At 38.4% G+C, this 12,057-nt stretch overlaps 1 protein-coding gene and 1 long non-coding RNA gene across 5 annotated transcripts; both read right to left on the minus strand.

The window, feature by feature from the left end:
• Nucleotides 1–963: 963 nt before the first annotated feature.
• LOC104698771 (small ribosomal subunit protein eS25-like) lies at nt 964–1,479 on the minus strand. The gene has a single exon (XM_010414168.3). The coding sequence runs from the start codon at nt 1,397–1,399 to the stop codon at nt 1,076–1,078; it is 324 nt and encodes a 107-aa protein (XP_010412470.2). The 5' UTR covers nt 1,400–1,479; the 3' UTR covers nt 964–1,075.
• A 543-nt stretch (nt 1,480–2,022) lies between these two features.
• On the minus strand, nt 2,023–4,186 carry LOC104698777 (uncharacterized). 4 transcript variants are annotated; one of them, XR_015562980.1, is made up of 8 exons: nt 3,788–4,186; nt 3,596–3,692; nt 3,291–3,510; nt 3,100–3,171; nt 2,806–3,004; nt 2,550–2,652; nt 2,310–2,350; nt 2,023–2,221 (listed from the first exon to the last, which is right to left on the minus strand). It is a non-coding gene; the product is annotated as an uncharacterized LOC104698777 (long non-coding RNA). The 4 variants fall into 4 exon arrangements; XR_753350.3 differs by having other exon boundaries at nt 3,369–3,478; nt 3,788–4,164; XR_015562968.1 differs by having other exon boundaries at nt 3,291–3,478; nt 3,788–4,164.
• Nucleotides 4,187–12,057: the final 7,871 nt, after the last annotated feature.

Below are 12,057 nucleotides of genomic sequence, written 5' to 3' on the forward strand. Positions count from 1 at the left end.
TCAATTAATAAAAAAATAAATTGACTTTTTAAATACTAGTCAACAAAGAAAACATAAATAAGCAAGAATAAGTTATAAGTCGACAGTTCAAACAGTCAATCATATTAATAAGTCAACTTAAAATGAAATAAGTCTACTAAGACCAAACAAATCGACGGGGGAAAAATATAAGTCCACAAGCAAAACAAATAAGTCAACATCATCAAAATTTGACTATGTAAAAAAACAATTAAAAAAAATTGATAATTTTAAAATAAATAGATGGAAAAATAAATAAGTTGACAAAAATTAAACTTAAGTCAACCATTCAAAATATCGACATTATTAAAAATCAATGTAGAATGTAATAAGTCAACAATAAATAAACAACTATAAATCAATAAACAAAAAAAACAAGGTAACTTTTTTAAAAATCGACTATGCTATAAATCCACTAGCTATAACATAAGTTAATTATTTTAATATAAGTCGATGACGAAGATAATTAAGTCAACAGAAGTAAAATACAAAACAATTGTTCAAAAAGTCAAAATTATAAATAAATCATCATTGATTAAAATAAGTCTAAAACATTGATATACTATATATATATTATAAATTGTCTAATCTTGAATTATTTATTTTTAAATAAATTTAAATCTAAATAATATCAACAAAAATATTTAAATTCTTATTTTATTCAAAATTTTATGATCACAAATTTATTCATGTAATCATTATTTAAAATACCATAAATATGTTTTTGTTATAGTTTTTTTTTATTAAATAATTTATTCCGAATTTAAGAATTATGATTTTTTTTTGCCTACCTATAAGAGACCTTTCAAATTAATTGCCAATGTCAATAATAAAGAACTACGGTCTAAATTGTTTATCGCATAACCAAACAAGAACCGGTCATAATTTCGTCATACGGTCTAGGTTGTATGACGAAAAATGTCAAAACGGTGATGGATCATAGGGTCAACTGAATTTTAGAAGTCTCAATGCGGTTTTAAATAGCCATATATCTCAAAAACGGACTAAGAAACAAAGATTCTAATGAGTTTCTGGTGTAGATCAAGAACCAAACATCTTAGGTGTTGGTGGCACGGGTGTAGATCTGCTGGCTCGAGTGAGCAGCGACCATCCTGATCACACCTTTAGCCATTAGCTCCCTAATGGCCCTCCTTGCAAGAGACCCATTTATCCTCATACGGTCAGAGAGGATGGAAGGGGTGATGAGGTTGAACTTGGGAGCTTCAGTGAGAAGCTTGTCATAAGTAGCTTGATCAAACAACACCATGTTGTTCACCTTCTCCTTTTGCTTTCCCTTGCTCCACTTCTTCTTCTTCTGCTTTCCACCGGATTTCGCCGGCTTCGATGACGGGGGCGGAAACTTATCCTTCTTCGGCGCCATGATGACTTCGACTTCGACTTCGACGGCGAGGGAGGAGCGAACGGCGAATAGTTTGATGAAAGATGAGGCGTAGGGGTTATGATTATCTGTGTATTGCTCTTACATTTTCTAATAGATACGGACCGCACGTATGTGCGGGTCCGTTTTCATAAGTAATATTTGATTTTATGTAACATATAGTTATGTTGTTGTTAATGTAAATGGTCCTTTTGTGGGTTTGTGGCTATGTAGCACGGGGACACCATTAGGCACACCATCCCTGTCTTGGAAACGTTTCTCAGACGTTTCAAACTATTGGGGACCGCTGGTTATTGTTGGGGACAGGATAGTTACACTACAAGAAATATGTATATTGTTAGCGCGAAATAAATGTTATCATACATATTACATAACGTTATCGTAAATGTTGTGACATCGGCAGTCATAGTAGATATCCTACCTATTATAGCATTTTTGACCTGCTTTGATAGATCCCCACATAACATAGCATTTTTATATTATAACGCTAGTTGAATGATATAATACAATTTATTGTAACACAAAACTAGTGCTATTCTCTTGTTATATAAATTTTATAATATGTATATTTGAATCTTGTTTTGCATAATTTATTCAATTAGATATAATTTAAAAAAATATATATTTCATAAAATCATTGACATACATAACATTAAATATTATATTATCTAAAAGAAGTCTTACATAACAAAGTGCCAGTCTAAAAATAAAATAAAACTAACTTCACATTCCCAAACTAATCTCCTCTGTTTTGGTAGCCTCCGAGTCTTTGTTGTCAATCCAAAAAAGAGAGTCTTCATTTGTCTGAAAATCTTACAAGTATGATAGTAAAGTTTCTGCTTGTATGTACAAAATCTATCACTGAAATAATACAAAGCCTACGACCACTTACCAATCGACTCACACCAGAATCTGGTTGCAAACCAATAGCAGCTGAAAGAAAAAAAATATTTCATACTTTGCAGAAACATGCTTAACAATATCTGAAAGAGTTCTTTAACATCTCTTAACCTTAAGATCATTAAAGCATGTTTTGAAGTAAAATCACAAACAATGATCAACACAAATAAACAAAAACAAACGAGTGTGTACAAAGGTTTTTCAACAAACCTGAGTTTAGTTTTTTACTTACTTTTTAGAGCCAATCACACCAAACGAGCAACAAGAAGTTCACAATATATACCAACGAGTTCATAAGTAGCCACTGTCGTCTCTTCTCTGACCACATGCTCCACCTGAGAAAGCATAACCATTCCAGACCCAGAAAACACCAACAAAGTTTATTTTCTACTAATGTTCCAAATCCACAAAACACCAACAAAGTTTTATTATAAGCAATATAAATGAAATAAGTACATAAGATCACACTCATGGTGGTCAAAACTTACAGATTGTGAAGATAGATGGGAAAATATTTAAGCACATAACAACTTTATGAGTTGGCTGCTGAGTTGTCATCTTGCTTCTTCTTGCCTCGAGAAGTTCTCTTGTCTAGAATTTTGTTCACTGCAACTCTAGAGGCTGCTGAGAGTCTACCGTCCTTACTATCACTTGTAGACTTCATCTCTTAGGTTTCTCCAGATAACCCTAAGCATTAAAAACCAAAATCCAAAAAAATTAAAGGAGAAAAAAAACGACGATTAGGTTACCAAAAAGAAGACAGTCATTGTAATTTCTCTTACATTCTCTTCCTTGAGCTGAAGTTTCTACAATTCAATAATCTGTTCCAAGACAAAACCAGCTTCTCTTTGGACCTAAAACCATCAAAATCATCGGTACATCAGCAGCTACTTAGAGATCTATTCAACTACAAAGCTTAAAATATATATACAAAAGAACTAAGAGCGTATGGCCTAGTGGGTTGAGGACTCGCCCTATAAATCAAGGTCGTTGGTTTCATCTTGGCCATTGTAGACGCCTTAAGGATTATATACAAAAACAATATTCAAACCTTGTTCATCTTGGTTCGTCCCTTAGGTATAATCTAGACTCTTTCTTTCTCCCTCTCCGCCAATTTTATCGAACCCAGACTTTCTCTGTCTCTCTCTGGCATCATAATCGCTAAATCGTGGGAAAATAAATATACATCAGATCTGAAGAGAGAAATGAAAACAAACACGTCTTCTATTAATTTGCAATTGAAATCGATTCCTAAATTTAAAATTGCAGAAAAGTAACCTGAGTCCTCTGAGCTGTTACTTTGCCATAGCTCGAACGGTAAGGAAACTCATAATCAATTCAGGATGAAGGAGATTTGAGCTCAAATTGGAGAAATCTAGGTTTAATGGTGATGCCGTCGAAAGGTTAATTTACTTGAGATGATAATAAGAAATATGAGCCGAGAAGAGAAATAGAAGATGAGAGGAATACCGGTGTCTTTAACGGCAAAAGACAAAAGAAGAAAGTGAAGACGATTAGAAGAAGTGAAGCTTCAAAATCTGGGCTGGTCATCGACGAAGAAAAAGATCTGGGGTTTGATTCTTTGGAGATGGAGAAAGGGGATCAGGGTTGAAGGAAAGAGCAAGAGGTTCAGTGTCGCGGCTACCTTCAACGACGGCGGCCGGCGAATTTAACCGGTGACTGGGAGAATCGATTTGTGGGTTTCAGAGAGTCAAGTCTCAGGATGGTTTTTGTCTTAGGTTTTTTCAGAGTCTTAGGTTTTTTTGAGAGAAAGAGGGGAAATCGAGTGTGAAGGTGAAATGTCTAATTTTTTGGCTAAGTGTTGGGCGGAATAATCGATTTTGCTTAGTAAAATTTTGTCTTAGCCTTAATAAAATGCTATTATATGATAACCAAAATTATAATTCATCTTCAATAGCAGTTCAGCAAATCGTGCTATTACCTTATGCTATCAATGAGGACTTTTTTTGTAGTGTTGTGATTTGGGGACATTTCCGAGACAATTTTTGCATAAATTTAGTGTATTTTTATCTAAAAATGTTATAAACTTCTTTCCTGACTTTGTAGCAAGTTATGTTCTATAATAACTTAAATGGTTTTGTCAAAAAACCTTAATCTTCTATGGAGACGGAACAAAAACCCTAATGAAAATGTAGAATATGATGATTTATAGGTATATGTTTATTGAAGTACTCATGTTGTTCCTGTATCTATAAATTTTTATTTTGCCGTTTTCCATAGTATCCATTTCTAGTTCCCGTACCCGTTTCAGTTCTACGTAGGTTTGTGAAAAGGATTTCTTTTAAGTACTTTTATAGGATAGCAGTAAACATATTGTTAATTACATTTTGGAGAGGTAATGTTTGTAGTATAGATTATTCAGCTTATTTTTATTTTTGGAAAAATGTCATAAAAGTCTGAACTTTGCAAAAGTGGTGAAAAAGCATTAACTTTGTATGTGTTGAAATAAAATCCTAAGTTTGATTGACTTTTCAGTTTAATCGTAAACTATCGTTGACCGTGCCAAATAAGAAACGTCGTTAAATCATTTAACAGAATAAATTAACGGAATTAAATTTCAGTGACGAGATTCTGTTAACTCATAAAACGATGTTGTTTTTTATTTTTAAAAAAATTTAGAAAGAGGATTTGAACCCCTTACATGAGCTCTCTCTCTCCTCGCCGCTGGTAATAACCACATTGTCTCAATTTGTGTTTGTGGTGCAGGTAAATGCAAAGTGTGATCGTGGAATCAAGGCGATTAAGAGGAGGATGTTCTAGAGTCTCGCTTGGTTGTTGTCTGACTTTTGTTAGATTGCTAGAGTTGAGTCCTAGAATGTTGTTTAGGATTGCTAGTTTTCTAGGTTATGTTGATTGGATCTTTAGTTTATGGTTTTGGAATTATTATGGATTAATTGATATTGGTATTTGTTATTCCGCTGTTGTTTGTGATTGTGGTTAGGTGGCTAGTGGGTATGAGACCACTAGTCGTAGTTTACTTATTATTATTATTGTTATTATTATTATTATTATATTATTATTATTTATTAATTAAAAAAAAACGGGCCAGGTCGTTTCAGTTTGGTATCAGAGCCCTTACGGTTCTAGGTTTGGGTTCACTAGGTTTCTGTTGTGATGTTTGGGATTGCATGTCTTGATTGATTATGTGAGTTAGTCAATTGTGTGTGGCATGGAGTCCTAGAACATCTTCTTCGAGCCTATAGTGTGATTCCACGGTGAGTTTTTGTTTATGTGTTATGTTAATTGTATGCTTAGCCTTCTGCTCATGGTAGTGCAGATGGGTAGAGAGGATGCTGTTGCTTGTCGTGGTCGTGGACGCGGACATAGTCGTGGTAGGGGCAGAGTCCCAGTGGTTAGTGAGACTGCGGACCATAGTGTGACAGCAAAGGGTGTTAGCGAGTCGTAGGGTGTTCAGGGGGATTCCATGAGTGTGGCCGGAGGGGGAAGTGTTGATGCTCCAGTAGCCGGTAATGTTAGGGCCCCGAGTGCGGGTGTCCCAATGGGTGGAGTCCCGGGTGTTGACCTTGTGGGTTTGCCGGCACATATGTTAGAGCGGTTGCCACCTATGGCACCGGCTCAGGCTCAGGTAGTGCCACCAGTGGTGGCGGCGGATGTGGGGTCCATTCTCATTATATCAGCATGCTGACTGAGATGGGCCGTATTGGTACCGAGCGGTTTCCGGGAAGTACAGATCCTACCGTGGCGGATGCGTGGAGGACGAGTGTGGAACATAACTTCCATACTCTAAGATGTCCTGAAGGGTTTTTGGTGGACATTGGGGTCCACTATTTGACTGGTGATGCTCAGTTGTGGTGGAGTTCTGTGGCAGCCAAGAGAGTGCAGAGGGAGATGTCTTCGGCTGACTTCGTATTGGAGTTCAACCGCAAGTATTTCCCTAGGGAGGCACTGAATAGGTTGGAGGTGCAGTTCCTTCAGCTAGCTCAGGGGATTCGGTCAGTGCGGGAGCTTGAATTGGAGTTCAGTCGACTTCTGAGGTATGGGAGTCGGGATATGGAGTCTGAGGAGGCTCAGATCAGGAGGTTTTTGAGGGCCCTACGTGATGACTTGAGGGTTCATTGTAGGGGGCGAAATTATGCTTCGCGTGCAGAGCTGGTTGAGACTGTAGCAGGGATTGAGGAGTTTCTGGACGTGTCTGTCATCATTTTCATCGACGACATCCTGGTATATTCTAAGAGTCCTGAAGAGCATGCAATGCATTTGAGAGCAGTTCTGGAGAAGCTGCGTGAGCAGAAGTTGTTTGCTAAGTTGAGCAAGTGTAGTTTCTGGCAGCGTGAGATGGGTTTTCTAGGTCAAATTGTGTCTGCAGATGGCGTTTCTGTAGATCCGGAGAAGATTCAGGCTATTAGGGATTGGCCTAGACCGCAGAATGCCACATAGATCAGAGCACGACCTATGACTAAGTTGACAGGGAAGGATGTTCCTTTTGTTTGGTCACAAGGAGTGCGAGGAGGGCTTTGCAAGCAAGAAGGATATGTTGACTACTACTCCGGTGTTGGCTTTGCCTGAGCAGGGGGACCCCTATGTGGTGTATACAGATGCATCCAGAGTTGGTTTGGGTTGTGTGTTGATACAGCATGGGAAGGTGATTGCCTATGCTTTGCGGCAGTTGCGGAAGCATAAGGACAACTATCCTACCCATGATTTGGAGATGGGTGCTGTAGTCTTTGCCCTGTAGATTTGGAGATCTTATCTTTATGGTGCAAAGGTACAGGTGTTTACAGATCATAAGAGCCTAAAGTATATATTCACTCACCCGAGCTGAATTTGAGGCAGAGGCGGTGGATGGAGCTCGTGGCGGATTATGATTTGGAGATATTCTACCACCCTGGTAAGGCTAACTTGGTTGCACATGCTTTGAGTCGGAAGCGGGCGGCTTCGGATCAGGAGCAGGATATGGAGTCTCTGGTAGGAGAGATCAATGCATTGAGATTGTGTGCGTGATAGACAGGTTTTCACCCAGGGTATGAATCCCCTATGCAGTTGTAGTACAAAGGGTTATCAATCCAAATGGTTGTGTATTGCTAGCAGGAAGGATATGATCAGAACAATGCAAGTCAAGCCAAGCAATTAGGGTTTTGGTTCTAACGATTCCTAAAATAAACAAAGTAAAAGAATAGAAACAAGTAAACCACACGACCTAAGCACTCGATGCAAGCAATCGAGTGGGGTGATCGAGTATGCAAGTGAGATATGAACAGCTCGAGGTATTACTCGATACAGGTTATCGTGTACCTGATCGGGTAAGTAGTCGAGTAAGTGAAAGAAATGCAAATAAATAAAATACGAAAGTTCCTAAGGATGGGGGTAATCGAATCCTAAGTGTTCTAGACCAGTACGGATGCATTACATGCCTCAAGCAATTATTTCCTAGACAATGAACCTCTAAGACCTTGTCACCACATTTTGGCACTAGCAACAATCAACCTTGAACACATTACCACACTGTTGCACTAGCAATATGAACAAGCAGACATTAAGAACGATTTATTATTGTCAGTATACTTAAACTCATCTAATTTTGTTACTCAGAGTTAAGTAAACCTCTAGCATTGGCTAAATCAAGCATTTTATCTACTCCTTTCGGCCTGTAGCATTTGTAAACGCCCTAGATCTAATCTCAACCTTTCGGTCTGTTGACAGCGTTAAAAGCACCAATCTAGAAGGAAATCTATCAATCATTCACAATCAACTAAAGCATCCTAACCGATCAAGAACACAAAATCATCTATCCCATCTCTAGAAACTTTACTACACTACTCGGACATAGAAGCGAATAACAAAGCAATCAAAATGAATGAAAATGACATTGTATTAAAAGATAGAGTAGAGTAGAGAAAGTAAAGGATAGAAATCTAAGAAAACTACAAAATAAAAATGCAAAACAAGAAGAAAAATGTTGAGTCGCTCAGTTCCCTCACAGAAGCTCTCGCTCTCTGGTTTGAGGGTCTGCGGCGTGCTCCTTTTCAAGCTAGGGGAAGAGGGGGTTTATATATGGAAACCCATTTGACCTAGCTTCCCAGACCTGCCCGATGATCTACTCGATGGGGTACACGAGGATGAAGTCGGGTGGATCTTCGGGTTGCTCTTCATGCTCTTGGATCCTCCTCGATCGTCTTGGGGTTCGGACTTGTTCTTGCAGCTCGATGGCTCCTTCGGGTACATGCTCGAGTTGTCCTTGTTTTTCCCCATTTTTGGCTCTTTAGCACCTGTTTTCATCCAAAATATGCAAATACAGAAATGCAACACCCTAAATGCTCTAAAAGTGAATTCCTACAGTAAATGACCTAAAAATGCTAAGTTAGAGGTATGAACAATGCAAAATATGGACAAAAAAGGATGCTAAAAACATGTAAATTAGAGAGTTATCAGACCCCCAAACTTAAATCTTGCTAGTCCTCTAGCAAGGAAGTAAGAGGGTACGGTTTGAAAGTGGGGACTCATAACCTTAAGATGCTAACCGAAAGATTCAAGCTATAGTCCTTAAAGATAGTTTAATGGTGCTAAGATCAATCAACATACTTACAAAATTTTTCTATGCTTATTACCATGCATCGATCTAGCTCAACCTCCAACTAAAGATAAGGAACATCTCTTTCACATTCAATTAAGTGTTTGGCGAATTCTTGCAAATGGAAGGTGAATCAAGATCAATCGGTTTCAAGGGTAAGGCCTTTTAGTAAGGTGGTTTCAAACAAATTCTTTGGGTGGTTTTCTCTCAAAAGATGGAATGCTAGACAGTTGTGAAAACTATCTAAGACTGAGAACAATTTGGGCATACAAAGCTTAACTCTTGATGATCTACCCTTTTCTCATTCACTCTCATTTTCATTTTTTTATTTATTTAAATCCCTAGAATTTAAACTACCCACATCCTTTATTTTAACTCTCTTTTTTTCCTCCCTAAAGTTTAGACTTTTAAACTTTAAACTTCTAGCTCTCTCTCTTTTTTTTTCTTTGCTAAACTCCTAATGTAGATATATTCTTCTCTTTCTTTCTAGGAGACTATAGCAAGAATTCTTTTTTTTTTTTTTTTTTTGTTTACTTAGAGACTTAGAGCTAATTGATTCTAACCTTAGGGACTTTTTCTTCTTCCTTTTTTTTTATTCCACAACCCAACCCCAAATAAACATTCTAACCACCTAACCTTCAAAATCGAATCTATTAGCTAGTTCAAATTCTAACTTAGCTAAATCAAGAGACAGTTCTTTGTCGTTCTCAATACTCTCAAGGTTTCACAACCTATAACACAATGAAAGAGGCCTCACTCAACAATTCACAACAAGGTTTGAAAGAAAGGTTTGGGTTCATGGGTAGGACAAACGAATCGGGTTAAACGAAAAGATTGGTAAAAAGTGGAGTGCTAACCCGAGTTTGGAGTTACCATGAGCAAGTATTCAAATTCCATAAGCAAGACAAGTAAGTTCAAATTAAATCCAATAATATATAGATGTGCTAATGTTCAAGCAAGTGGAGGAAGCATTCAATCGACAGAAAGGGTCTAAGCAAAGATTTTTCATTTTTTTCCAAAGACTGATCTAGCAACAAAGAACTGTGACTAAGGGCTATAGCTTCAATCCTAAGGTTTGATTTTAAACAAGGTGGTTTTAATCATTGTCCCCTAAGATGCATATGCGACAATCCTATATGAAACAAACTAGACTCAATCCTAATATACAAATGCAACTACATGAACTCTCTTTTCTTTTATTTTTCTTAAAATTTTTCAATTTTTTTTTTTTTTTTTTTGGGTTTTTAATGCACATAGATGCAATGCAGACTCAAATGAATAAAACTAGCATGCAAAAATTTGAAATAATAAAAATAAGAAAATAAAACACAATGTTAAATACAGTCCCTGTGTAAATAAAAGTTTGAAAAAGAATCCAAGAATCACACAAAATGAATTAAAGTAAATGCAATGTTATATACAAAGATCGGATGAAAGTGGTATCTCATGGGTTGGTGAAGAAGGAGGTTGCAACATCCTCCATACTCGCCAACGTGTAGCCTGGGTCGTCTCCGGCTTCAGCAGGTGCCGGTGTTTGCTCATCAGAGAGCTCAGAAATGCGCACGAACGACTTACTCGGACCAGCATCCGAGGTGTTGATCGAGGGTGGGATCGCGTAGCTCATCGGGTAGGGCATAAGGACTGAGGAGAGAAAGCGCTAAAAACATGTTAATGATATTTACAGACCTGCCTTTGGGATTTCCTCCCAAGTGAGCTTGTTTATAGTCTCTAAGCTTGACTTTCAATTCATATCAGACTGGCGCGGGATCGTCGAGACGCAGAGATGATTCCTCCTTTGTGCTCTCATTTGCCATGTACCTCTTCACTCTCTGTCCATTCACAGTGAATTCTTTCTTATTGTTATCAAGAAGAGTGACCGCTCACTAGGGCAGAACGTCCTTAATTCCGAAGGGTCCTGACCATCTTGACTTGAGCTTCCCAGGGAATAGCCGAACCCTTTAGTTGAACAAAAGGACTTTGTCTCCAGCTTTTAAATCCTTGTGTCAGATTTTCTTGTCATGAAAAGCTTTGGTTCTTTCCTTGTAGATTCTCAAATTATCATAAGCCTCCAGCCGTATCTCATCGAGTTCGTGGAGATCTATTACTCTCTTTCCTGGGAGGTCTTTATATCTAAGTTGAGCAGCTTGGTCGCCCACATTGCTTTGTATTCTACCTTGACCGGAAGGTGACAATTTTTTCCGTAAAGAAGCTGGAAAGGTGTCCGCCCAATCGGTGTTTTGTAGGCGGTCCTATAAGCCCAAAGTGCATCATCTAGCTTGAATGCCCAGTCTTTTTTTGTGATTCCTACAATTCTGGCTAATATCGCTATAATATGTTTGTTGCTCACTTCCACTTGTCCGCTGGTTTGTGGGTGATAAGCTGTCGCGACTTTATGCTTGACTCCGTGCTTTATCAGCAAGCCATCGAAAACCCTGTTGATAAAGTGGGTTCCTCCATCACTGATCACTACTCTTGGTATTCCAAATCTGGGGAAGATAATGCTTTCGAACATCTTTATTACGGTCTTGTGATCATTCGTCGGACTGGCGATTGTTTCTACCCATTTCGAGACATAGTCGACCGCCACTAGGATATACATGTTTCCATTCGAGGGTGGGTTGAAAGGTCCATGAAATCAATTCCCCAGACGTCAAATATTTCGACTTCTAAGATTGGCTGCTGAGGCATTTCATTCCGTTGACCTATGTTGCCCCTTTTCTGGCACGAATCACATTGTACAATGAAGAGCTGTGCATCCTTGAACATTGTTGGCCACCAAAGACCAGCTTGGAATATTTTTTGGACTGTTTTGAAGGTTACAAATTGTCCTCCATAGGCGGACCCATGACAGTGCTCCAATACTCCCCGAACTTCCTCTTCTGCTATACATCTTCTGAACAGGCCATCCATACCTTTCTTGTAAGGATAAGGTTCGTCCCAGTAGTAGTTGTTGACATCTCTGAAGAACTTTTTCTTTCTGTGAGCGTCATAGTCCTTGGGAATTTCTCCGCACACCATGTAGTTCACGAAGTCTGAGTACCAAGGGAGCTTATTCGACTCGATAGCCATGAACTCGATCGACCCGGTTGACTTGGGGATCGAGTGGGCTATCGTGTGTCTGATCATGTGGCTCATTTCTTCCAAGAAGGCGATGTGCATCAGTCTTTCCTCGGGCATTGAATCGTCGGTT

Source organism: Camelina sativa, chromosome 1 (assembly GCF_030686135.1).
Source record: "Camelina sativa cultivar CO46 ecotype springtype chromosome 1, ASM3068613v1".
Taxonomy (NCBI): domain Eukaryota; kingdom Viridiplantae; phylum Streptophyta; class Magnoliopsida; order Brassicales; family Brassicaceae; genus Camelina; species Camelina sativa.

Bases quoted from the DNA above. Each gene is read 5' to 3' on its own strand.
- LOC104698771 (XM_010414168.3), bottom strand. From the start codon at position 1,399: ATGGCGCCGAAGAAGGATAAGTTTCCGCCCCCGTCATCGAAGCCGGCG.